The sequence below is a fragment of the Strix aluco genome, chromosome 4 (genome assembly GCF_031877795.1).
Source record: "Strix aluco isolate bStrAlu1 chromosome 4, bStrAlu1.hap1, whole genome shotgun sequence".
NCBI lineage: Eukaryota > Metazoa > Chordata > Aves > Strigiformes > Strigidae > Strix > Strix aluco.
This window is the reverse complement of record NC_133934.1, coordinates 43,380,302-43,407,765: the sequence shown is the minus strand read 5'-3', so window position 1 is coordinate 43,407,765 and position 27,464 is coordinate 43,380,302. Positions and strand designations below refer to the sequence as shown.

At 36.3% G+C, this 27,464-nt stretch overlaps 1 protein-coding gene across 5 annotated transcripts in view; it reads left to right on the top strand.

Annotated features, from left to right (window-relative positions):
- The window catches only part of PALLD (palladin, cytoskeletal associated protein), a 206,738-nt gene that overhangs the window by 86,111 nt on the left and 93,163 nt on the right, over window positions 1-27,464 (top strand). For all 5 annotated transcript variants that reach the window (XM_074822854.1, XM_074822853.1, XM_074822851.1 and 2 more), the window contains exons 9-10: window positions 1,665-1,784; window positions 2,579-2,921. In XM_074822854.1, the coding sequence (XP_074678955.1) occupies window positions 1,665-1,784; window positions 2,579-2,921 (463 nt within the window). The remainder of the gene's footprint in view (window positions 1-1,664; window positions 1,785-2,578; window positions 2,922-27,464) is intronic.

Below are 27,464 nucleotides of genomic sequence, written 5' to 3'. Positions count from 1 at the left end.
TAGCTTGTGTTACCCATTACTTTCCTGATAAGACCTTTCATGAGTCATTAATCTTCATCTGGGTCAGATAAGATCCAACGTGCTACAGTATTACCAGACGTGCCTCTTGCAGCTACACAGAATGACTGGTTTATGTTGCCAAAAAAAAAGCATGTTCTGCTGTCTGAAAAACAACTCTGTGCCAAATATTTAGTTAGTCATTCATTTTTAGCCCATTTCCAGCACAGGAAGTTTTTGGATATGTTGTCATTTATAATTGGAAAAATTCCGTAACTTTTTTGTTAACTGTTTAAATGAGACAGTGGTCTGCCATTCCACAATGAAAATTAGGAAAGAAAAAAAAAAAGAACTATTAGAAATTGTTTTCCTTCTTTGAATTAAAAGAAGAGAAGCTTACCTTACTGAACCTCTTCTACGGAATAATTTTCATGTGAAAGTTATTGGAGTCTTAAATATTTTTCCTCACTTTTCAGTTTGTTAACTACATTCCACTGATTTTGTGATATTATGTGGGATTCCATGTAAATGTCCAAAATGCAAAATGTTTGGGGTTTTATTTGTTTTTTAATGAAACTGAATTCTGTAAAACTTCCCTGCTTTGGTTTTGAGACTAGAAAATGAGCATATGCAAAAGAAACTCCTAATAAATTAAAGAAAACCATGATGTAACATTGTCCAGCTCTAAAATTATCTAGGTATGTTGTGTAAATACTGGATTATTTAATTGGCTATACCGTGAATTTTTAAAAATATTAGAATACCATTACAAGTAGAGATAAAATAAAATTACTTCATTGAAGAATCTGGAAAAAACATGCCTCTATAATTAAATGTGTCCATTATAAATGGATGGAATTGATTTAGAAAACATTACTATGAGACCCAACCTGAAATACAAACAGTCCAGCCTTCATATAAGTTTTCTGACTGAGACCCTGATATAATCAAAGCATATACTATGGCATATTAAAGTAGAATGAACAGATCTCAAACAACCACAGAATATGTCTGTGTCACAGTATTCTGAAGAGTTTCTGGGGATGCTGGTTTGTCCCATATTTTCAATTTATCCATTCTCACTGCAGTGCAGACAGAGACAGCAATTATCTTCCCAAATATAAGGAGAATATTTATGCATGAAGGGTTTTTAATTCTGGTCAGTTTATACAGAAGAGTTAATTAGAAGTTACGACAAAAATACTTTCTGGTTATACCAGGAATGGGATTTGATCTGGAGTGTTGCATTAAATATAGAAAACTTCAGGAAAAGAAGGAATTATGTGACATTCATATTGGTGGTATTATTTAGAGACACAAAAAGAGCTTGCAAGTATTAATTGTGTATGGAAACCAATACACTGATTTGTATGAATTAGTACTCTCCTGCATAAAAATGAAGATCTTGAGTGTGTAAAATGACTGCACGGACTTGTGACTGCAAGATTACTGTTCAAGACAGGTCCCTTTTGAAAACTTAGCTTGGTGAATTTACTTGTTTTAGTGATTTTCATCGAAGCCATTTATGTTGGAAGCTCTTCTGCAGTTTTCCCAGCATTTCTTTGTATAAGGAGCACTTTCTGGTTTCCTTCTAACATACAATGCAAAAACATTATATGATACTTTAAATAATTTATGATGCAGTTTATTTTTCTGTTTATTTCCAGAAGAGATATGTACCCTTGTAATTGCAGAAACTTTTCCTGAAGATTCAGGACTTTTCACCTGCACAGCAACAAATGAACACGGTTCAGTAACAAGCAGTGCACAACTAACTGTCTGCTCAGGTATGTGACAAGGGGAAAGAGGAATTTTTAATCATAGATCTTAGATAATTAATTTACCTGTGAAGTTATCAGTCTGCTTCCCTTGTAGAAAAGGGCTGCTGTAAGACAGGGGTTTTGTCAACCTCAGAGCATTCATATAAAGCAAACTGAATGTTTTTATTGGCTCATTTTCTAGTTTAATATTTTTATTCATGTAAAATACATTTTTAAAGTGTCTGCCACAAGCCTGGCATATTTTTAAGCGTTAGGGTTCTGAGACTAGATGGCAGCAGAGACAAAATGAAAGCAGATGAAATTATGCTACCAAAGGTAGCATATGCCTTTTGTAAAACAAAAAACTGTGACATGGTATTTTTAGTTTTGTAATATGTTTTCATACATATTGTTGTGGAATGCACTAACCCAGCTGCGTTTGCAAACATGCCATGTATTCATACATCCTTCAGCATTTTAAAATTATTTGTTCTTAAATGATGCTGACTCCAGGAAAAGGAAATGCTGTTTCAGTTGTTGTTGTCCATACTTGCCAATCTGTTAGTGGCTGGATTCCTGAAACAGATTTAGAGGGATCGGATCCATAAGGTTTCTTATTGTGCCTTTTGCATGGGGCAAAGTCAGAAAATGAATAGCCAGTCATGTATCTAATTCAGCATAAATTATCAACAGGAGGTCTAGGAAAATATCTGCACAGAACCAAAGAGATCTCACCCTTAACAAACTGAAAACGCAGCATGTATGTACCATGTACTTTGTCTATGACTTGTGGGAAGAACATTCTTTTTGATTTCTTTTAGCCAACTCAGAAAGCTCTGGTCATGAATCACTGACAAGAGAATCCAACAGTGATGATTTCCACCATTTCCCACCACTTCCTCCAGTTGAAATTAGCTCTCTTGAGCTTCCTCCTAAGAAACATACAGAGACCCACCAAGCAAACAACACTGAGTTGAGATCTGGTGTGACAGCGCTTCAACTACAGCTTAATTCATCTGAGGAAAAAACAAATGGCATCCATCCTATTCATGGAGTAAACGGAATGATTAACAACAAGGCAAATAGTGAAAAATCCATCCCATCTCCAGCTGTCTTGCTTTCACCCACAAAGGAGCCACCACCTGTGCTTGCCAAACCAAAGCTGTGAGTATTTTTTTGTTTAGTTGTTTTTTTGTTTCCTATAAAATTGATATTTGGTGAAAGCAAAATTTTGCCTGGAGCAATTTAGTGTTAGACAAATAACGGACAATGACTGTGGCTGTCCCTTGAACAATCTTCTTACTGCTGTGATTTATGTCCCAAAGAGCTGAATACAGGAGTAGGAACTGTGTTCTTTCTCATAGTGCTACATCAAAGGGAAGTACATTATATATACCAAATTCTATAGAAACATTTAAGATAGTCACAACAAATAAATAAGTGGTAGTGGCTGTTGCTCTGCACTTCTTATTCTTAGTCACTGTAGCTAAATGTCATAGTGGCCTGAGATTCTTGCATGCTATTCCTGTTTCAACACTGGTTAGCTATCTTTATTCTGGATGTTCTTGGTTTTGTGTAGTCAGTGAATATTCAGGTGTATAATGTTTGTATTATTTCTTACATTACATTTATATATAAGATGTAACTCATTCTGCTGTCAGCCAGATTACCATGGCTCTTTTATAACTAAAAATCTGAAAATGAAAAGCTCAAGGAGAGGAGAGAGAAGTTGACAAAATTGTAGTAACGTTTTTACCTTATGTTAGTGATGATACCTTACTTCTGCAAGAGTGATCTTATGCTGACTGTTAACATATAGTTTGATTTTGGCATTGCGCAGACTCCTCTTTTCCATCTCCCTCAAGAATTTTTAGTGTGATGAAGGAACTAAAAATGCTATTTTATTTAATTTGCACCAATAATCAAAAGGGATTATTAATTATAAAAATGTGTTTAAGAAATATGAAATATGGTCTTCAAGCTTAGCAAGGTCATTTGCTTAATTATGTGTTTTCACAGCATAACTTGCAAAATACAAAAATGGTGTTCTTTTAGCAATCGTGCTTGAGGCAGCAAGCCAACAGGGTACTCCTTCTGCATTCACCTCTTTCTTCTTTCTGTTGCTCTTTGTCATTCTAAGCAGTCTCTGACAACTGTAGAAGAGAAGGAGGAGTGGAAGGAGCAGAAAGAGAGTGGTGGAATAGCAGTATATATGATGGTGATTGCATGTAGGGGAGGGAGGTTGCTGAGGATGGCAACTTGCAGATGATAACATGATGTGGAGCGAGCCATGTGGTCCTGTGCCCAGCACGTCTATTGCTAGACCCATTTGCGAAGAAAGGAGACAGAAGCTACAGCAGAGCAGTAAAAAGCAAACTTCACACCAGAGCTTTCTTTACCAGAAATGATGTTGCCCTAGATAAAGGAAAGAAGGGTGTGTGGTAGACTTCCCATTGTATAATGTTCACTGCTACTTGTGTAAAATTTATTTTGTTTTTAAACATGAAGCAAACATATAAACAGAGGTGAACATTGTATACAATGACGTGAGAGGGATGCTATTATGAGAATCCTTTCAGGTGCTGATGTCCAAATTGATGACCTTGCAATCCCTAGTGCAATTGCTTGAGTCCTACATTTTGCCATGAACACTACTTCATGCGCAAAAGGCTGATCTTGACTGTAGTCAAGATACATGTTTTTCTTGGCCAAAGCCAGTGTAAGTCTATGCTGCTGTCAGAAATGGAAATCTTGCCTTCCCCTCAGCCAAGTATTTTGTTCCCAAGCATAGTAATAGCATAAGAAAGGGAAAGGGTGCTAACAGGAGAAGGAAAAGGAATGTCTGGCTGCAGGGACTTGAAATCAGCTTTCAACATTTGGGAAACTGCATCCCAAGTCAAAGCGAACAAAATAATTGCATTAAAACGAGCTAAGTAGTAAAGTAGCCATCTCAACCATGAGAATGATCCCTCTTGAAGAGTTGTATCTGTTCATAGAGTATTAGTATTTGATGATAGAAGCAGCAAGTATTAGCAATGACATAATAGCAAACGTTTATTACAACCTTTTTTAAAATTATTTAAACTTTTAAAGTAATATTGGCTATATAGAAAGCTTGAAGCTTCTGAATATCATTTGTGATTTTAAATTTTGATGAAGACTGACTCTGATTTTAAATTTCTGAAAGAATCTTGTCTTTTTTCTTTTCAAGCTTATCTTAACTCATAAATTACCTAACAGGTTTATCTGTGAACTCTCTGAAAATAGCTTATTAAGCCAACACTGAAAGTAATTGCAGAGTTGAGAATGATGGGATGGCGTGGTTTGTTGGGTTTTTTTATTAGTAGTAGTTTAACAAGGAGAGACTGAGTACCTTCCTGAAGTATGAAATACATTTGCACCTTGGTAATGCAGCTGTAACCAACACCTATAAATAATTATTTACCACAATTCAGTCTAATGCAAGAACTGGCATGATATAGAGAGTTACTGTAGTTGGTTTTAGGCTTGAAAAGTGTTTTTAAAGTCCTACAAAATCTCAGTTTGTGGTTACAGACAGTTAAGTAATCCTTAAACCATAATATTAGTTGCTGCCTTAGTCTGGTGCTGAGAATATTTAAAACAGAGTTTAATGTGATAATATACAAAATTTTCGAGGAAAAGTATATAAAGAATTAACTGGGAAAGCAGTCAATCCTAGATATTTTGCTAACATGGAATTTAGAAGACAATAATGCTAAATATGGTTAAAAGGCACAATATGTTATCATGTCTTGTTTGCAACATGACTTTATGTAGACAAGAGAGGAAGAACTGTTGAACTGAGACTAAAACCTCCAAATTTCTGCAATTCTGCTCTCTGCTGCTGTGACCTATTTGAGGAGGTTGAGTTATTAATATGCATTGGGCTTTTCCAGGCAATATTGGTGTAATGCACAGATGAGCTTTCAGAAGTGTCCCCATAAATGTATGGTATCTTCAGATACTTTGCGTCTCTCAAAATTAGACAAATAAGTGTTAATATTAATTTCAGTGTGTAGCCCATGTGTGAACGTGCTGCCTTGAACCCCTCATAATCCTCAGTCTGAATGTCTGCAAAAAAGGCAGGACACTATTCTGTATATAATATGTCTATTGTTTCAAATGAAGAACTTCCATTCAAGCCGCTCAGTATTACTATTATTTTCCCATGTGTCTGTTAAAGCAGTAACAGAAAAGAAAATGGTGTTCATATGTTACTGGATGTACCTACCTATGTGCTGTTAATTGGCTTTGTAACAAGCCATCAGTTCAAGGTTCATAGACTCAATGTGACTATGGTGTGGTGCCAGAATTTCCAAATTGGAGAGCTTCTCTTCAGATGGTTCCTTTTATCCTCTCTGTGTTGGAGCGGTATTCCAGTCTGTCATATACGATGATCAGAAAGAGTATTAGCTTAGTGGGAGTTCGCTTCCATGCTTCTCCCTTGCAGATGCAGAGAGCAACTGTAGGTATCAACAGCCTTCTTTCTATAGTTAATCTATTAACATAAACCCAGAAGGAGCCAGTAGGAAGTGACATGTTTGACACATTTAAAATTAGCACAGCAACGCCTGCCCCTGTAGAATGATCAACATTTTTTTTCACTGCATTATTGTGAAAAGTAGTATTTTGCATGGGCATGCATCATGCATGCTGTGAAGAAGATGCATGGACAGAATTCCTGAATTCCACCACACCCAATTCTTTCTGACAATGTTGTTTTGCAGTGAAAATGAAAGGCAGGTATTAATTTTGTAAAAAGCATACCTGTAAAAAATGAGAAGCAGTAAGATATTATTTCTTGCAGTTTACAAAGTTTTGATAATCAGTATTTCCTTCAACAGACATGGCTATATTGTTTCCTGGGAGGGGTTGAGATTTTGGGGGTTTTAAAAATTTATTCAGAACTCTTAGTTTTTTAAATAATACACAGAAGAAATTAATCATAAACATAATTTAAAAGATATCAAGCAGTTTATATGTACATTCAGTAAGAAAAAGATGAGATTAAATTTTTTTCTTAAAGATAAGGAGTTAATCTGCTTGATATGCATCAAAATTACTCCTGTGTGAGTTGATAGAACTTCCTTAACTAAAAACACTTGTGTTCATACTGGTTGTGAAAGTGATACTGTTTCTTGAACTGAATTATTTTCACTTCAGTCTCTGTTCCTCAGCAGCTGAGTTTTCTTTCAGTGTCTTCTGGTTTGTAATCGATGCCTCAGACATTTTTGCAAAGATGCTAGTTCAAGTCATTTCTAGAATGTCTCTTATGCCCTTTATTAAAATGTTTATTTCACTGTTTTTCACTCATCATTGAAATTATTCTTAACTTGATCTTTTTGCTAGTAAATTGCTTAATATTGAACTTACTTGTACTTCTAGTCATGTACATGCTATGATGTTTGTAATGCCTGTCCTGACAGGCATTGCATTTGAAAGATTTATTACTTCCTTAATAATTGTATTTGATACATGCAAGTAGTAAGTAACTGCTTAGACTATATTAGGAAGAGCTAGATAGGAAAAGAACATGTGAGAATAGCCAACAATCCAATGATTAATGCCTTGGAATATACAAAAGTCATGTATAAGTCCTTAGTCTGCCTAAGAGATCCCAGACTGCTGAAGCCCAGAGAACAGACACTTGCACTGGGAACTTTGAAGGCTTCACATTTGTTCTTATGCAGAACAGCAACATTCTGTAAACGGTGTAAGGCACACGTGATATAGGAAAACTGTTTTCCATCCAGTTCTACTAATGTATATATGAATGTGATTTGCTTTAGCAGCCTAAATTAGTAAAGAATCACCACAGAAATGCTCAACTTGAGTGTTAAACCCTGATTTATGTTTTTGTTTCAAGTTACTGCATCCTCTGATAAAAACCTGAACAGAAAACCATTCTTGCATAGTTTGAATGATGCACAGAGCAGAACTCTGCTGCCATTATATGTATGAAACAAAAAGTAACAGAGGCTTTCCCAACTATGGGAAAGATATTCCCCACCTCTTATACGTGAATCAACAATGAACTATGTCCAAGTGGTTTTTCCATATTTCTCCAAAAGTTAAGGTGAAAACCAAAAGCAGGTATTATAAATTTTGAATTAGAACTGTCAATCAGAAATATGTACAGTATATATTCAAGATTTACTTGCTCCAGCAAAAATGTGGGAAGTGAAAGCTTTGTCATTACAGAAGTGCAAAGATAAAAAAAACCCATGACTATTACAAAAAATGGTGAAGTTATACAAACAATAATTTAAATCAAAAAGCAATAACTTAAAATTCCATGGAGTCTGAAAATGTACATTACAAATATGTACTCTTACAGAGAATAAGACACTCGTTAGCATCCCCTGTAGTACTTTCTGATAGGAAAAAAGCATAAAGTAATGTATAATTGAGGTTCCCATATTCCTTAAGGCTGAACAAAATTCAAAGTTGTAAACATAGAATTTTAGTTGGAAATGAACAAGACAATCTTCATCTGTATAAGAAAATTGTGACACGCTTGTTTCCTCTAGGAGTCAGTGATCACAGTAAACATGTAACTTTGCATTCACGAACAAAGATCCACCCAGTTCCACTTCTTTAGTTTCATCTGCTGTGCTCTTTCAAGGTTGATAAGGACCTTTGGATCCTTATCTTGCTAATAAAGTCTACCCACAATAAACTTTGATCAACACATATTTTCTATTGTAGTAGAAATAACGAATGCTAACAAAATTTACTAAAATCTAAAGCAGAATGCACATAAAGATAATAACTTGATTATAGTACAAGTCCTGAGCATTTGTACATCTATTTTCACAATATATGAATGGTTCATTTGTAGTGCTTTTGTTTCTCTCTCATTTCATAGCAGTATTTTTTAAACAGGATTAGAGATAAACCAAGGAAAACCTTTGTGAATAATTTCTATTTCAGTGGCTACTAATCAACAGGCACTTGTTGTACCAAGACTAGGGTTTATGATTTACTAATAACAAATAATATATAAAAATAGAGGAGACTTTATGAGAGAACATAATAAGAAATATGGGTTTGTCTCCATTTTTCTCAGGCTATTTTCTTATGCAAAGGTTGCAGATCCTGAGAAGGATCAAAAAGTATTATGATGCCTCATGGCACAACTGTGGACTGAATGCAGTGGATAAGGTTAGTTTAAACCGATATATTAGTTGACTTCCTTAGTGATCTTAGATCTCTCAGAAAAACTCTGAGGCCACTGGGAGATGGAAGAGAGGAAATAGGAAGTGTTATTAAATATAGGTTGAAAGTCGCATTTATTCATCATGCTCTGTATCTCACCGTTTTAAAGAATGGAGTGTTGTTTAGTTTTTACCAAAAAAGGATAGATCAGTGGAAAAAGGTTTCTGAGCATTTCATGGTATATTAGATTGATGTTTGCAGGTAGGAGAGATGAAAAATTACACAGGTGATAGGATGTTGCAGCTAAAAAGGTATGCAAGGAGACCCAGTGAGGGGACTAGAAGCAAAAATATCATTCTCTTTTTTTCAAGTTATAGTGATGCTAAATACTAAATCTTCCTACAAATCTTTAAGCTGTTCTGTCTTTATATTCTTATGACTAAAAAACCACTTCTAAAACCATGGCTCTTTCCTAGAGAACTACAAATAATTTAGGCACCAATTTTCTTATGAGAAAGAAGACGCAATTTTGCTGAGAAAAATAGATTTTCTGTACTTAGTATAAATATGTAATACTTGTGTGAAATGCCATAATTGAGTTGCATCAAGTTATATCAGCTCTAATGGAACTGTATGAACTTGAAGAGATAGAAAACTATTCCAGTTCCACCTCAAAATTCTGTAGCTACTGATCAGATGGATCTGATGCTGCATATTAATGATCCCTTTGTTCATATTATCCTAAATTCAGTTTCATGAGACAGTTCTAACCCCAGTGACTTTCATGTTCCTCATTTAGACACTTAAAGTCACCTGAAAATGTATCAACAATTTTTTTCATATTCTTCAAAATAGTCACAAATAACTTGATTATTGAGGTGATGTGCTGGTCGGTCTGCTATTAAAGGCAGCCTGCTCACGCAGTAGAATGTCACTTTTTTTCCCAGTTCCTAAGGTGACTAATGAAAACCTAAGAACAGATAGTAACTTGAAATTGTAAATAAAAACAATTAATCAGGTTTTTGTGTGTGTTCTGCTTTCAGTGACTTTAACTGCTTATTTCAGACCAAGGAGTAATATGATCCAAAACCAGTGGCAGTTATTGCTGAGAAATTTCCTTTTTACCAATGCCTTTGTTAACATAGTGTTAAAGGGTAATTGTAAATGAACTTTAAGCCTTTAAAAATCTGCAGCGATAGAAGTCTGAATCTCTTTGTAACAATGGATACCAACAACAAAAAAGGTTAAAGGTAGGTGAGAAATATATTTTTTAGGTTTTTTCTTTCTTCTTTTGGCACTGATGTTTTCGGACCTTTAATAGGTGGAGACAACTAACTGTACATCCTGCTTACATAAAAGCTAATCAGTATTTTAACAGGAAAAGTCAAACATCCTTAAATTAGTTATAATATATGTGTAGTGTATGTGCCACCAGAATGATATGCACAAAGGACTTCTGTGTTTTTTCAGGTTTTTATTTTAACACTGAAAGTAATCCAAGGTTATAGGTTAAGCAGGGGAATGGAGGAAAATTAATACACTTGTTTGCACCTGTGCATTTTAAGTTTTTAGTTAAACACATGCTGTAAGCTTGTAAAAATCTTTAGTGCCTCCAAGAGTGTTCTCCCTCTCTTTTCTGCCTGGCTGTTGCTTCATAGCTCTGTTGTCTCTCTCATACCTTTGTTGCTAACTGTTAGCCCCAGTTCATCTCAAGGTACCAAGAGTAGGCTTTTTAAGACGCAGATAGAAGCTAGAAGCTCGGCCTAAGTGCTAAGAACCTTCTTCATTTTCAGTGGGTGCTGGCAGTATATGGAATTATGCAGTTGCATAAATAACCAGACAGTGTTACAGAATAAAGATAGCAAAGGTTGAGGAGGTGTGGGGCAGATTGTGCATTTGGGGTGGTTTGTTTTTTTCAGTAACAAGGTTGAGTAGATCAGTATGCCAACAGTTTATGATGCACCTTTGAACGAGAAAATACAGGAGGAAACATACCGTCCACCTGCAAACAGCTTATGGTAGTCTGATGATAATTGTGAACTAAAAGCATTGAGATGAAACATTTTGACTTCTGAAACATTTCTGTTGGTTTTTGTTTCCTTCTTACTGAAATAATTGGATGGATTTAATACTTGCAAATGATCAAGCAAAGCAAATCCAAGTGTTCAGTTCTTCTAATACGCTGCATTTTCTGAGAGGTTCTCAGTGTGGTTTCTGTAGAAATGTTCAAGAATTCTCTTGGTATCACAGAATAAGGTTCTCAAACCAACTGGTTAAATGCTTCCCTGCATGCTAATCCTTGCAGACTAATCATCATATGTACTTACTCCATATTTACATGTCTTTGAAAATGGCAATGCAACCGCATTTTCCTTGATGTTTGTTTCATCCCTGACCTCATCCAATCTACACCTAATTTTGAAAATGTAAAAATATCACCTTTTGCTGGGTAGAAGGAGGAGGGAAGGTGAGAAGGGATACAGTTTTTGTTTTGCACTATCTCTGTTTTGCTCTGCCTCAATGCAAATTAATCCATTTTCCAGGATGGCTCACTTTGGCTGTAGCAGGTAAATGCTGAAGCTTCAAAACTGATACTGATGGTGTTCATCATTTTATGTTTGGTTTGAAGGAAAGAGGAAAAGAGGAACACTAAATTTTAAAGTACCAATAATAGTATGTCTGTCATCTTTGCCTTCCAAGTGACTTCCTAGAGAAATGTCCCTTCTGGTTCAAACTAAGAGCTTTTAACTAGTAGGACAGAAAATTGCACTGTCACTGCCTTTGGCACCCAGGTCTGTTGAGAAATAAACAAAACCTCTGCATACAGCACTTAGTGTTCTAGTCCAAACTGAGAACCTGGAAATCCTTACTCAACCAAGAAATAACATGGAAACTGATTAATATTAGAAAATCCGGTTTGCTTTTTAGAAAATCTGGTTGTACTTTTTGTACAGGTTTTGACAGTACTTTTTGTCATGTTCTTTGCTGAGTATAAAATTGATCAAGAAATTTAAATGAAAGATCAAGTAATATCAATTTAGAGACTGGAAGAGGTACTCGCCAAAGCTAGTTCTGCCAATAGTAATTTTGTTTGGAAAATGTGTTTAGCAGAGTGAGGGTAGATAAATATACAGGCATAAAGTTCCTTTTGATAATATGAACTTTGAAGTACTATGGACACTTCAGTAGTCCATGATAGGCATAAACATAATTATGTGAAAGGTAGTGGGGGTGAACAGAAGGTATTCTGTTTGAATGGAACTGGGAGGCTACATGACTTTGGTTTGAGATCTGCAACAATATGAGGACTGATTAGTAATTGCTCTATCATTCTTCAAGAAATACAAAAAAGAAGGTAATTTGAGGATTCATTTAACAAGGATAATTTTTGAATAGCTAATTTACTGCATACTTTTTTTGCATAATATATATGCAATTATATATGCATATATACCTAACCTTACAGTAGGCATTTGCTACCAACCTCCAAACCAAGATGATAAGGGCAACGAAGCAATATTTGAGCCACTTAAGCAAGCTTTGGGTCAAAAGAACCCGGTTCTTATGGGTGACTTCAACTAGACAGACATTTGTTGGAAGAACAGTACAGCAGTTTATGCATCATTCATCAAGTTCCTGGAATGCGTAGAGGACTGCTTCTGCATACAAATGTTAAATGTGCCAATCAGCAATAAGGCACTGCTGGACTTGCTACTCACAGACCAAGAAAACTTGCTTTATAATGTCTGGCTTAGTGGTAGCCTTGGCTGCAGCAATCACAATATTGTGGAGTTTGGGATCCTGCTGAGCATGCTGAAGGTTAGTACTAAGGTTTTAGAAGAGCAAACTTCAGCTTGCTCAGAGCTCCATTGGGAGGGATTCCATAGGAAGCTTCCATGGAGGATAAAGGAGTTAGTGCGTGCTGGGAGTTTTCCAAGAATGCTCTTTTAGAATCACAAAAACAGTTCATACCCTTTAAAGGTAAGGGAAATAGGCAGAGCAAGAGAACCGCTTGTCTTAACTGTGATCTTCTGAGCCTGCTCAAAACCAAAAGAGAAGCATACCAGAGATGGAAAAGCGGATGAATGCCTGTTGAGAACTACAAGGGCATTGCCAGAGTGTGCAGAGATGCAGTTAGAAAAGCAAAAGCTCAGTTCAAATTGAAATTGGCCAGAGATGTCAAAAACTACAAGAAAGGGTTCTTCAGGTACATAAACAACAAGCAGAAAGAGAAGGAAAATATTGGCCCACTGTTAAACAGGAGAGGTGAATTAGTCACCAACAACACTGAAGAAGCAGAGGTCTCAACACTTTCTTCACCTCTGTCTTTATTAGCACTGTTGGGCCCCAGGCATTGGGAACAAAAATCCAGGTCAATGCAAACACAGACCTACCATCAGTGAAGGAAGGGTTGGTATGCGAACTATTACAGGAGCTTGACAGATTGATGGTCCCTGACATTATCCATCCGTGGGTGTTAAGAAAGCTGACTGATGTCATTGCAAGGCCACTCTCCATAATCTTTCAGAAGTCGTGGAGATAGATATCCCAGAAGCCTGGAAGAAGCCCCATCTATGTGTAGGGCTTAAAGGAGGATCCAGAAGATTATAGCCCCATCCGTCTTACTTCAGCCCCTGGGAAAGTTATGGAACGAATCCTCCTGGGGGCTATCACAAGTCAAATGAAGCATATGATTGGGAAAAGCCAGCACGGATTCACCAACGGCAAATTGTGCTTGAGAAACCTGGTTGCCTTCTACAACAAAATAACCTGCTCAGTTGATGTGGGGCAAGCGGTGGACATCGTCTACCTGGATTTCTCTAAGGCTTTTGATATGGTTCCCTGTGGGTGGGCAACTGGCTGGCAGGCTGCACCCAGAGGGTGGTAGTAAATAGCTCCTTTTCAAACTGGCAACCTGTCACAAGTGGGGTCCCCCAGGGATCGATTTTGGGCCTGACGCTGTTTAATATCTTTATAAATGATCTAGATGATGGGGTCAAGCATACCCTGATGAAGTTTGCTGTTGATACTAAACTGAGTGGGAAAGTGGACATTTTGGAAGGGAGAGTCACCCTGCAGGATGACCTGGATAGGCTGGAAGAGTGGGCTAACAAGAACCTTATGAAGTTCAACAAGGACAGCTGTAAGATCTTGCACCTGGGAAAACATAATCCGGGAGTGCAGCACAGGCTGGAATCTACCTGGCTGGTGAGCAGCTCTGTGGAAAGGGACCTGGGGGTCCTGGTGGACAACAAGCTCAACATGAGTGAACAGTGAGCTGCAGTGGCAAAGAAAGCCAACGGGATGCTGGGTTATATCAACAAGGGCATCCCCAGCAGAGATAAAGAAGCCATTATCCCACTACTCAGCACTTGTCAGGCCACACCTGGAATACCGTGTTCAGTTTTGGTCCCTGCTATGCAAAATTGATGTGGGCAGGCTGGAGAGGGTCCAGAGGAGGGCCACAAAGATGATCAAGGGAGTGGGAAGCCTGCCATGTGAGGAAAGGCTGAGAGAATTGGGTTTGTTCATCCTCCAGAAGAGAAGGCTTAGGGGACACCTTATCACCATGTTCCTGTATTTAAAGGGTGGCTACAAAGAAGATGGAGACTCCCTTTTTACAAGGAGTCACATGGAAAAGATGAGGGGTAATGGGTGGAAGTTACTCCTGGGGAGATTCCAATTGGACACGAGGAAAATTTTTCCCAATGAGACCAATCAGCCACTGGAATAACCTCCCCATGGAACTGGTGGATTCCCCAACACTGGACACTTAAGATTCAGCTGGAAAGGGTGCTGGGCCATCTTGTCTAGACCATGCCAAGAAAGGTTGGATCCGATGATCCTTGAGGTCCCTTCCACCCTGGTATTCTATGATGATTCTATGATGAAAAAAGCTAAACTGATTACAAGTTCAAATGCTGGCTACTCTCAGACTCCCAATCCCTACTGTCAGGGTATCTTCTTGGTTTAATAAACTTGTTGCTGGAACTTACTTTATCGCAGAAACATTTAACCACCTGCACTTGGTCCTGCCCATCTACCTGCAGTTGGTCATGCCCATGCTTTAAAAAAATGCTCTGCAGAAGTAGGAACTCACATTTGGGTAAGGAGAATTCTGGATGGGATGGTACAGCTTATGTAGTTTAATCATAAACTCACATAGTTACAGAGCTGCTTGGTTTTATTATTCTTCAGTTCCCTCCTGACAGATGCCAGTGTTTTTTTTATTGAAGTGATATAATTGTCTGATGGTTTCTGTGCTGCTTCCAGCTGCAACTTCCAACCAAGCAAGTGCTGCAGGTCCTGTTCTGTCAGCCTTATTAATGCTAGCAAATATTTCTTGTCATAAGAAGTCTTATTGCTCTCACAGAGACTTTTATGGAGGTAAAAACAGAAAAGGCTTATCCAGTGGAGGGAGCTGTTTTGCTTGGGTAGATGTCTCAAAATTTTGCTTCCAGGATGAGATCTAGGCAACGTTCACATGACCTCTCAAAGGCGCTGCATTTTTGTTTCTTTTGACTAATTCATTATCACAGATAAATCACAGATTTATTAAAGCAGATCTGTGTGATGTTTGGTAATAGGCATGGTGTAAAATATCTTCAGTTTTCAAGAATGTGAAGCATCAAATCAGTACAACCGGAAATCTGTGTATTTATCTTTACTCCACATGCCTTTACACAGGCAAATTATTGGTTTCTTGCATGTTCTTTTAAGTTTGTTTGTCTTATCTCCATTATGAGTTCACCTGTATTGTACAGACTGATACTTGAAAACACTTTTCATGTTCTTCTACATGTATTTGAAAGACATGGTTACAAGTTTTCTGATTGTTTTCCTTCCTTCTCCTCCCTAACCATGTTGACCACTATAGCATTTCTGCTTGTAGTTTCTTTGTTGTTTCTGTAAACTATTTAAGAAACATACATGGCCTGTGTTTTTTCATGTTTCACTTGAGGGCAAGATTTTGTCCATCAAGATTTTGCTCACCATCCCCCTGTCTCACCTTTCTCACCCTTTTGTGGTAAATTGTGTAAGTAATAGAACTGTTTTCATTTATTTTATAATACCTAAGGTGGGGTTTTTTTTAATTGCAGAGTCAGATAACTGGTGTGATATGTGATTTTAATTAAACAGTGAGTTTAGGACAAAGTGAGATTTCTGTACATATTCTTTTTTTAAAGTACTGTTCCATTTAAAATCTTTTCTGTGAGACCCATAGAGTCTATGTACTGTTCTTCAATAGGTCCGTATTTTTCATTTGTAATATATGTAACGTTTTTAAAAAATTCTGTATGCCTATTTGTCAAAGGCTGGTTATTGCTGTCTCCATCTGTGAGTTAAGAAGTTGTTATGGTAGGAATGTAGCTTTTGTGGCTTTTTATACCTTGATTTTTTAAAGTCAGATTTAGATTATACTTTTATGTTTTTATCTCTTCAGATCAAAAACACTGGAGTTCAGATTCAGCAGTGATGAGTTGGATAGTACAGGAGTGTGGAAGATAACAGATTTTAGGACCATGTTTAATCCTAATAAAGGTGTTGGATCCATCACCAAGCATGCTTGTAAATATCATGAGCTGCTCTCCTTCTCCACCTCTATTTCTGGCACAGCTAGACAGGGCAACTCACCTTGAGATGGTCTTTCAGGGCCCCTAAAGTAAGATTCACCCCAAGATTAAGCAATTCCTTAATATGATTGATCCTTGGCTCTTAGTGATAAATGTGTATGGACTCCTGACTTTTGCAAAAGAGACAGAGACTCCCGCTGTGTCAGGAACTATTTTAACCTGCTTTCTAGGAATCTTCATTTTTTCATGCTATTTTTTGATGGCATGACAAAAGCCATTGGTTAATTGTTTTCTTCACAGATTTTCTTGTACTGCATTGTATTTGCTCTCCTGTTTCTCCTTAATTAGCTACATCACAATATTTAAACATCACAAAATTATTTCCTTCAACTTCCATAGATCTGCTCACCCATTCCTTTCTCTTGCTGGTGTGTGGATTACAACTTTAATAGATCACGGATTAGAAGTATCATTCAATTGTTTTGTCTTTTATTATCACTTGCATTTGAAAACCTTATTTTGAGAATGATTATCATTTTCTGGTAATTATTTGATGTGCCTTTACTACAGATGTGTGTCTGTTAGCTTTCTTAAGCTGTTCTTTTGCAGTTATTCTTAAACATATTTATACTGTTTGATATTAATTCTTCAAGACATCAGTTTCTAAATACCAAGCATTATTCTTTCTACTTTTCTATTTCTACTATTCCACTGCCTTCATCCAACCTTTCTCTGCATTTACCTCCCATTGTCTTGTCTTCTACAACTTCTCCTCCTTTCCTAGTGCCTTCCACATTCTTACTGTTCTGTACTTTCAATCTTTAGTCAACCTCATTAACAGCAAATAAAATATACTAGTTGTCATATATTAGTTCAAATTGAGCTTATGGTTTAGGTCTGATTTTCTCTGTCTAAACTGATCTCTGTCTCACTGTAATCTACATATAAACTTTGTTAGTTACTGAGAGCTGTTATGTGAGCTAAATACTACGAAAAAGCTGCATGCTTAGTTATTGACCCTGAAAAGGTCCAAAAACCATGCTCACTTTTACCCAAGAAGCTTTTCACAGCTTATATGATACCTGCAACACAAAGCAATAATATGCTTATGCAAACAAATATATTTTTTGGCAGCTGAAGAATAACTGAAGCCAAATTGATCAGATCTACAGATTAACTGTTTTTCATATGACTGTGAAAACACTAAATTTATAGGCGTATTTTGGAGGTCACAGGTCCCAGAATATGTAAAATATCTGGCAGATGCAATGATATGTCAGAAACTAGTTTTACCTAAATTTATTCGGGGTTTTCAGTAGCTGTCAGGATTCATCAGAAATTTGAAAACTGTCTATAAGATTACAACCTAGGAAATAATGTGAAATGTAGTAAGGAAATGAACAAAAAGTCACATGAGCAAAACATGTTTGCAAATGAAATTATAATCAAAATAACCTTTGATTCATTGACTCTTTACTCCCCAGTTCTCTATGGTATTGAGTGTCTCTATTTTTGCCTATTTTATATAGTTGATAAATATCAATCCATTGTAAGTATTCTGATTTGACATCCAGAGAATGATTGCAGCAGCTGAAAAATGTATTTAGGGAAATGGGTAGAATGCTGTTAAAATCTGTTTAACATTTTCAGTAACATCTATTTTCTGCCTGTATTAGAGACTTTTACAAATTAGTTTCCAGAAAATAATTGAAGGATATAACCTATGTTTATAAAAAACAGAAATATTTAAGACTGAGTGAAGAAGCTTACTCAGTTAAAATTGTTTGGTGAAGTTCACAACAATTTAAATACTCAGTATTTTTAGTATATTAGTCCTGAAAATTTGTAAATCTTTAATATTGTCTCTCTGTCACTCATTTCTTCAAAGTCAATTCAGTACAAGGGGTAGTAGTTTACTCATATCCTGTTGCAGTTGTTGAGATATCTCTAGAGTGAAAAACTGAGATGGGGAGATAGTAATAACAACCAAGAAGAAAAAAATCTCTTCCTTAGATTACTGCATGAAAAATCTTTGGCTTAAGAATTTTTGAAGTGTGATTAAAAGACTTTCTTTACATATCTCTTTTTAAAATACTTTTGTTAAAATAATTGTAATAGGAAAAAAAAAAGTTAAAGTAACTAGAGCTTGAAGTAGTTTTTTCTTCATTCCCTTTCCCTCATTTGCTGTTGCTTATGTGCTCTCTCGCTCACACTTGCTCTCTCCTACTCTCTCTCCCTCCCTGCTTTTTTTATTCTGATGGAGAGCCTTCACAATTCCGACAGACAAACCACTATTAGCATAAGGTTCATCAATTCAGGACAAGGACTGTTTTGCGTTAATTGCACTGCCGTGTCTTCACAAGGCCTCAAAGGCTTCTTAGCAGAGTCAGAGGAATAACTCATAGACTATTTTCCATTTCAAATACAATAATGTAAGAGCCGCTGTAGAAACTCCTTTTCTTGTCCCTGAATTCTTGTTTATAACATAGCTGTTGCATTCATTTTCCTGCTTGGAGAAATTAAATATTTGGATGATCCTGCCATGTATAAAATGCAGATCAAATTACTTAATTTCTCAGTGGGTGGAACCTTGAAGGGACAGGGTAGAAGTCTGAATTTTTAAATTAAAAATTCTTACTAAAGAAGTTTCATTAGACACTATGGAAAATGTTTCTAGCAAACTGGTAAGTTCTTCCTTGTAATATTAAATGGTTATACTGGTCTGTTTTAATGGTACTAATGTTACGAGGCCATGTATTCAGAGTTTTCCAGAAATGACTGTGTTAACAACGTACTTAGAATTTGAATAATTAAGTCATTTTCTCACTGATTTGAGTGGGAAATGTGATGTTTCTCTACTAATCTCACCTATAGTGCTCTTCCACAATCACATTCTGTTTTGTTGTCTGATGGTTTGTTTGTGCAATTGCATATAATTTCTCTATATCTTAATACTACATTTTTAAGATATGTCTGTGAAACAGTTATATGTTGGCCTTCTATAAAAAACTGTACTTGCAGCTTTGGAATTGCTTATATTCTGTTACAATTCCCTAATATAAAAAACCATCATATAGCACCTATAAACTCTATTGCCTTCTTGGAACTGCTGCCATATAGCTATTAAGAATTTGGTAAATGCAGATCTTATGATCTCAATGTACATGCACAAAAGTATACTGACAATTTCCTTGAATACCAAGCAAGACTTTCTCTTGTTGATAAACTAGCTGTTTCACCCAAGGACCTGCCATGCAAATTGTAAGCTGATGATAATTTGTAAATGTAGCAGATGTGAGTTTAACATGCCAAACCTTGGTTCTAGTTTTAAATACAAGTAAATAGAGGTATAAAAATATTAGAAACATATCTCAACCTGCAAGTGGTCTGTGGGATAATATTTAAAATTTCTCATTGATTGCAGAAGGATACTTTCTCATTATGTAATTTTCTGCTTATTCTGTGTGCTAAAGACTGGTCTAGCATCTGGAAGAAAATACTCTCCTATAATCTCTTATGTGTGCGGTATATGTGCCAAACATTAACAAGTAGTGATCTTATGGTAATCTACCTGAGTTTATCTCATGGACATTCATGAAGTACCTTGCCAGTGAAACTGTTGTGCAAGTCCTTTGGTATTTTTCCCTCTTTCCTATCTGTACCTGTTTCCTTTTTATATTTCCACCTGTAGCTGATTTCTTAAACTAATGATTTCTTTGGGTTTTATTTGTGTTGGCAACTACAGTCCAACTTTTTTTTTTTTTTTTTTTTGGAAGAGAATGAGAGAAGTAAACAAACTTTACTAAGCTTAAAGCGTCTGGAGTCCTAATGTGACCTGTGTTCAGAGTACTTGAATGTCACCTCTTTTAAGTTCAGCTTCTAGAATATGAAGCAAGCAAATCTTGTATCTCTGCAGAATCTTCTTGGGTGTTCAAGAATAGCAGTAGGTATGTGAGTGGTGATCTGGTTGAAGAACCCAGCTTTGTGGTTCAGTAGCAGTGTGTTTCTCCCTGGCAGCTGAAAAAATTACAGCATCAACAGCACATGCAGTTCCAAAAGACAAAGCAGAATGGCATGGATTGCTTCTGTTGTAGTTTAGGGAAAGTTTAATGAATGTCAGGTAGCACACTTACTTTGAGAAAGTAACCTATTAATTAAATAGAGAGAGAAAGCTCAACCAGCCTCAAGTGACAACAGTTTTATTGCAGCAGTTTGTTTCTGATTTTACCTAAAAGATGGAGGTATTTTCATTTTCTACCTTTCTGAATTCAGTAGTAATATTTTCTGTTGTGGCACTTTTAAGAAAAATGCTTTTTATTTGAGTATGAAATACTCAAAACCTACAATACTGAAATTGCAAACTTTACTGGAAAAGTCTGGGTTTATTTTCTGACAACTGATTGCTCCAAACATATATATTAATTACATCTTTTAAACTCAACAAATTTTCATAACTGCCTATGGGATAAAATTGTCATTGGAGATTACATGGAAGTGAGAAGTCCTCTTAAGTGCTTCATTTTATAATTTTTTTAAAATTAATTTCTGTGGTATTTTAAATACTTAGGGAACTAGTTGTCATATTGGCTTAGATGCTATTGGCTTGCTGAAATTGCTTAGAATTTTGAGTTGGATACACTTCAACTTTTGTTTACTTTTATAATGCTTACTGGGAATTAAACTCTTCCTCCCTAAAGTAATATAAGATAAACAGTGTTTTCTGTCAGAAACAGAAACTCACAACTTCCCTTTTGGCCCCCTTACTAATCATGTTTACTTAACTCTCAACACAGTCTAAAATGGACTTTAGTGGTATTTGCAGACTTTGTTGTCTAGTAAATGCTTGTCTGAGTGAAACTGCCAAGTCAGGCCCTGAAGTCAGAACTGTATGCCTTCAGCTTCCATTAAACACATAAACATGGTGCTGGTTATCAGCCAACACCATAGAAATGTGCAGCATAAAATACTCAATAAGCGTAAACATCCTATCAGCATCTATAGCCATTGGGATCATGTAATAAGCCTCATCCTGGCTTTATCAAAGTCACAGAAGATTTTGACGATGTGCCACAGCAGAGGACTGTGTGTTCTGCATACAAAACACCTGCCTCAAAAAAAATATTCATGGGAGGGGCAAAAAAACCTTACAGGTGTTCAGCCTGACTGTTGCTGTAGTATAGGTAAATATAGAGATATTTTTTTTTTTCCTAGTGCATGTGTTTGTGTAGATGAAAGACTGAGACTTGCTAACATTAAAGACAGCAGAGATGTTTACATCACTGAGATAGGACTCTGGAGTTCTAATGCTGATGTGTGTACTTTTTGCTCTGTTCAATTTACTTTTCCTATGTGAATTCCTGTGTCCCTGGCAGTAGAAAGCCAAAAGACATAAGAGAGCTTGACTTTTTCTGTCACTAATTCGCAGGGTTTCATAATTGACTGAAGTTGCAGTAACATGTTTTATTGGAGAAACCTACAGACCTGACTTTTTTACTTTGATAATGTTCGAACATTTTATTTTATTACATCGTGAAGTGCTAAATACTATTCTCACAATATTCCCAGGTTGAGGAAAATTGGAGGGAAAAAACCCCTCTATTCTTGGTAAGTGTAGAAACAGATAAAACAGCTTATTAGAGATACTGCTGAATTATCATCAGCTAACTAAGGTATTCCACAGTATTTTCATGGCTCAGGTAAGTATTCTAATGATTCTGTGTTTCATTAAGGAAAAAATTGTAAAGCAATGGATAGCCCAGATTTTACTTGCACTCGAAATATTGCAGGGCTATCTACCATGGTTTTTATAAATAAGCATGATGCTTGTTCAAGTTTCCATGTTGTTTACGATCACATTTGTTGTAGGCAGTGTCTGGCAGCAGATTCCATTTTTTGTCAGAATCCTCTTACAGTGGGGCTATTAACACCTCGTTTAAGGCTCTCTGGTGTAAACTGTGGAGAGAAGACAGTTGTTAAGAAATGTAGGACCATTATAGGAGAGTCATGTTTTATCAAGGATACAGTCTAATTTCTAACAAGTTACCAGCATGCAAATGGTTCTACAGCAGGACAATTTAATGAGAAAAACTCAGCTATGATTTTCAGGAAAGCATTTCAGTTTAACCTGAGTCAGGAACAGAAGTTACCCAACACAGGGTAATATTCTGTGCTGACTGGTAAAGAGGTATTTTAAATATACCTGCCAATTCTCTGTTAGCATTAAAAAGAAGACACTGAAGGAGGCTCTAAATTGCCTTGCCATATATTGTTCTACTGCCAGAAAGAAAAGTGAGTTAATACGAGCAAGTTACTAACACAAAAATGTGGAAGACAGAATTAAATAATCTTTATCTAGGGTATCTAACTGCTTTTCATAAATTTGTCAAACTGGAACTCAGAAGGTTTGAAAGTTTGGATTAAAGACATGCTTTTGAAAATGAGCATGGGAACTTAAAGAAAATATTGGCACATAGGTGTTTTGTTTGGTTACTGCCTGTACAATCTGCTAGAAATGTTAGGGGACATACAGTTCATCAAAAGTATCCAAAGGACAAGGAAATGTTGTGGGTTGTTTTTTTTTTTAAAAAAAAAGGTAAGATAAATATATGAGTGGATGAGATTCCCAGGCTTTGATGTAGCCGGCTTTTTATATGAGGTTTGTTCTGCCAGTTCTGAGAAGGAGAGAGCATGCATGTCAAATCCTTTTCCAAACAAGACTCTAATTTCTGCCAGAGAACCAGCCTTACTAAAGCAAGTCAAAGTTAACCCTTATTTAAGAAAAAAATAGCATCTAACTTGAAAGAAAGAAAGACATTGTAGCTCACTGAATGATGCTTCTAACAATAGACATGGATTTAGGCCATTAAATAAATGATGCCATTGTTTCCAAATTCAGAACAAATTTTCAAGTCACTGGAACAAATGGTAATTTCACAAATCATCATCTAACTGTTCTGAAAAAATATTGAAAAAGTCAGTCAGCAATTAATGAAATTTTATAGATTTTAAAAACCCAAACTTACTGGTAAGATGTGAGGTAGGTAAACATGGTTTTATTCTTTTACTACTACCATACAATTAATACTGGTATAAGCAATGGCATAAGCAGTAAAACTTAGAAGATATTTACCTCCCTGTAATAAATACTGGTAAAGTATGTTATGTCCTTTCTTTATGGCAAACAAAATTCAGAACAAAAGAACAGCTTTGAAAGATAAAATCTGATCCTCCTAAAAAAGCATGCATATACTAAGAACCCTCGCTGAAGCCACATCTAAATCCCAGTTTAGACTCAAACAGTAAAAGAGCAAGTTCTGGACTGCCAAGCCTGATCAGGGATATTTGGAGTGAAACATTTGGAATTGGTGCTCTAGATAATGATATTCTACAAAGCTTTACAGATAGAGGTTAAAATGTAGTAACAGATGACTCCTAGTATGATTTTAGTGTCTTGTGAAACCCATGACTGGGGATTTTAACAACATAAATTTAACTTATTAAAGGAAATATTAAGGATAGGAAATGTCTATTTGTATTCAACTTGGTGCATACCACTTGTAGATTTCATGTTTATGCACCCATGGAATGTTTCAGAAAAACATTGGGAAACTACATCAGCTTTTTGCCAACAGAAAATGCAGTACAGCATTATTTAAGGACATAATAACATTTTTAAGAGTCCAGATTTCAGACAGTAACTTTGTCAGCTTTGTATGTTGGCTGTTGACCTTGCTGAAAATATGCAGCAAATTCTTTGAGTTCTCTGTACCCATTTGCTCTTGCTTGTATAGGAATCCATACGCTTGTAAACATTGTAACCGGTTCTAATTATTGCTTTTATACCACCTAGTATCCTCCGTAAATCAGAATCTATTTTTAGATGTGGTCAAAGGATTTGTCATAAGCTGTCAGAAAACAGTTGGTTTAAAGCCCAAGTATTTTACTACTTTTAATTTGTGCTTAGAAGGAAGATTACTCACTTAAACTTCAGAAAAATTGAATGAGAGAAATATTCTCTAAAATGAAGAAGTATTATAAACATAAAATATTGAGTATTCTACCTCTGATATAAATGCAAAAACAGTTCTCAGAAGACTTGTAAGCTTTGTTTTAGTCAACGTCAAACTTTACAAATATCCAAAACATAAACTTTCAGATCCCCGTTTTCATTTGCAATGGCTTGACTCTGATTTTCTTTGGCTTTACGGGAATATCCACTTAATACCCTACGTGTATGTAGCTTCTTGGAAACAGATTTTAAAACCCAGTAATATTGTAGCTTATTTTAGCCAGAAATTCAAATGGATTTTGTTTGTGTTTGATACCACTAAATCCTTTTCTTTTTTTGGTGGAAAGGGATAGGCTTTTATAAGACCCTTTGAAATGAGCTATATATGTTAACATGAAAGTAAGGAGAAGAGGTTTTTCAGTTACTAATCATTTCATCTCTGCTAAATATTTGCAGACCATAGTAATTATCTTTCTGTAAATTCTCGAAAGATTCTTCAGTCTTGTGCTGGTTGGAGTAGAACCCAGCTACATTCCTTACCAGTCCTCAGAGCAAGCAGATATTACACACATCTTCTAGAATGTGGAAATAATGTAAGTTGGTTAGGTCTATGGTTATGATAGTGGATAAGAGTGTATACATAAGAGTGTATGCCTATGGATTCCTATGATAATCCTTTTAGAAGATTCCTTTACTTAAAAATATTTTCTAGTACTCAAGAGGAAACCTTAGTCTTACCAGTTTAGAAATAATGTATGACAGTCATTGCACTAGGCATGTGATATGCTGAATGTGAATTCACTTTCGATTTTTGTGGTATTTACCTGGAAAAGACTTCTGCTGTCATTATGGTTTGTTAAAAGATTTTTTGTTGTTGCTCTTATTTTTCCCTTATTTGACAGTTGTGCTGAATATACATCCCTGAAGCTGTTCCCAGATCTATTGATGGAATAGATATAGCATACTGTTTCTTCAAGAGTATTAGGATGTTGTGTGCCTCTAATTCTTCACAGATTCAAAATTATTAACACTTGATCTTTCTCTCTTGGCTGTGATTGCCAAGAACTGTGTTTACAACTACCTCCTCAACATCACTGTCTTCCCAGAGCAAATCTGGAGAACCCACTATCTTTCCACTGTGGTAGACAGTGTCAATTTGGCTCTACAGTTGATGGATGAGGAGACCAGCCAGACTTGTTCCATGAAACTATCAAAAGTGGCTGTATTTTTTCTCCTTTGCTCTAGTACAGGAAAACACTGGTTCCAAGTTGAAAGACTGTTAGTTGCTAGATTAACTGCATGGGTTGGTTTCATCCTGTATGTAGGAGAAAACTCGAGCATCATTCAGAAATCTGACGCTTCTTTGACAATTCACACGAGGTTTTCACAGCTCACTTCGTTTGCTCAATTAAGCTTTGTCATCTGTTTATCTTCAGTATGTCTTGAGTGTGAGTCTCATTGATGAGGCTGGTTTCGCATGGTCATTTAGGGATCAGTCTTCACACAATCTATTAGAAGTCAGTTTGTAGTCATCTAAGTTTGCTGAACTATAGTCAACTGTTTTTTTAATAAATATTATTTATGATAAAATAAGGCTGCTAAAGCAGCACAGAAAATGTAGAACTGTGATAGTGCATTTGCAATTTCTGCAGTGAGTCTAGATTATGTGGAATTTTTTGGTGGTGCATTGTTGCAAGGTCACTTTTATATGAGAATATTCTTAAACAAAACAAAAAATCTATAGCTCTAGATGCAAACTACATTTGATAAGCTTTTGTTTTAACAAATTGCCAAAAGATGTTTCAGGTAAAGTAAAGCTGTCCCTTTAAAACTGGTTTGTTCAGCTCAGTCAGTTTGAGACAGCCTGCCAAAGCAAGGCAGGTTACTCCAAATCACTGTAAACATGTTCTGGGAAGGAGAGAAGACAGTAGTTGTTTCTTGACCAATTAATTACACACTTTCAGTTACTATTTTTAGTGGGTGGTTGTAATAACCCAATGACCCACAAATACTCCATGGAAAGCTTAGAAAAGTATTCTATTTCAAGAATGTTTTTACTGTACACTGTACAGCTTTGTTCTTTCATAGAATTTTTAATGCTAAGAATAATTTCAGAGCAAGAGATCCTGATCACAGCAAGTGAAGGAGGTGCTTTTAAACTAGCAAACCCACTTTTCTTACATGGTTGGGAGCCTGAAAGGTTTCCAGCCTTCTGTAGCTTATATCACTTTTTTTCATAGGCTTTTTATGGATTCTCAGTAGTAGGTCATATTAGTGATACACACTTCAGGAGGCCTCTTCTGCTTTGGCCTACTTTCAGCATGCCAGTACTGAAAGATGTGAGAGGATTAGCTTAGGCTGTGGTCTCATGTATGCACTTTCAACAAGTGTAAGTCAAAGCTGCTGTCACCCTGTTCTGGGCTCCCCTCAGCCAGCCTAGCCCCATGGCACTTCTTCCCTTGGAGCACCTGAAGAATCAACCCAGGATGCCATGCCAGGTGAAAAGCAGTAAGTGCAGTAGATGCCTGTGCCGGTACTAGGGCAGGGGCAGAGAGCAGCAGGTTATTAACAGCAATAATGCCAACTTAAACCATCTCTGTGTGAAACTGTGGCTTCAGAACTCCTGATGTTCCATTGACAGTGGCCCCCTGCTCAATAACTCTACTGGGAGAAATGGTTTTGTTGCTTTTGGTGTTTTTTTTTCATGACAGTACAGTATAAATGGGTTTTAGTTTAACAGAAAGGACTTTTGGCCCAGGTTCTTTATCCATGAGTTCATTTGCCCCTTCTGTTGCTGTTTTTTATTTCTCATCATGGATTTACAGTCCCTTGAGGTCTGGTAACTGAAAAGACAAAGCTGCTGTAACGAGTATCCTAGAAAATCAGACTCCAAGGAAACACCTGCAATCGATTTATACTCTGTTAGTGAGTTTCACCCCATGCTTC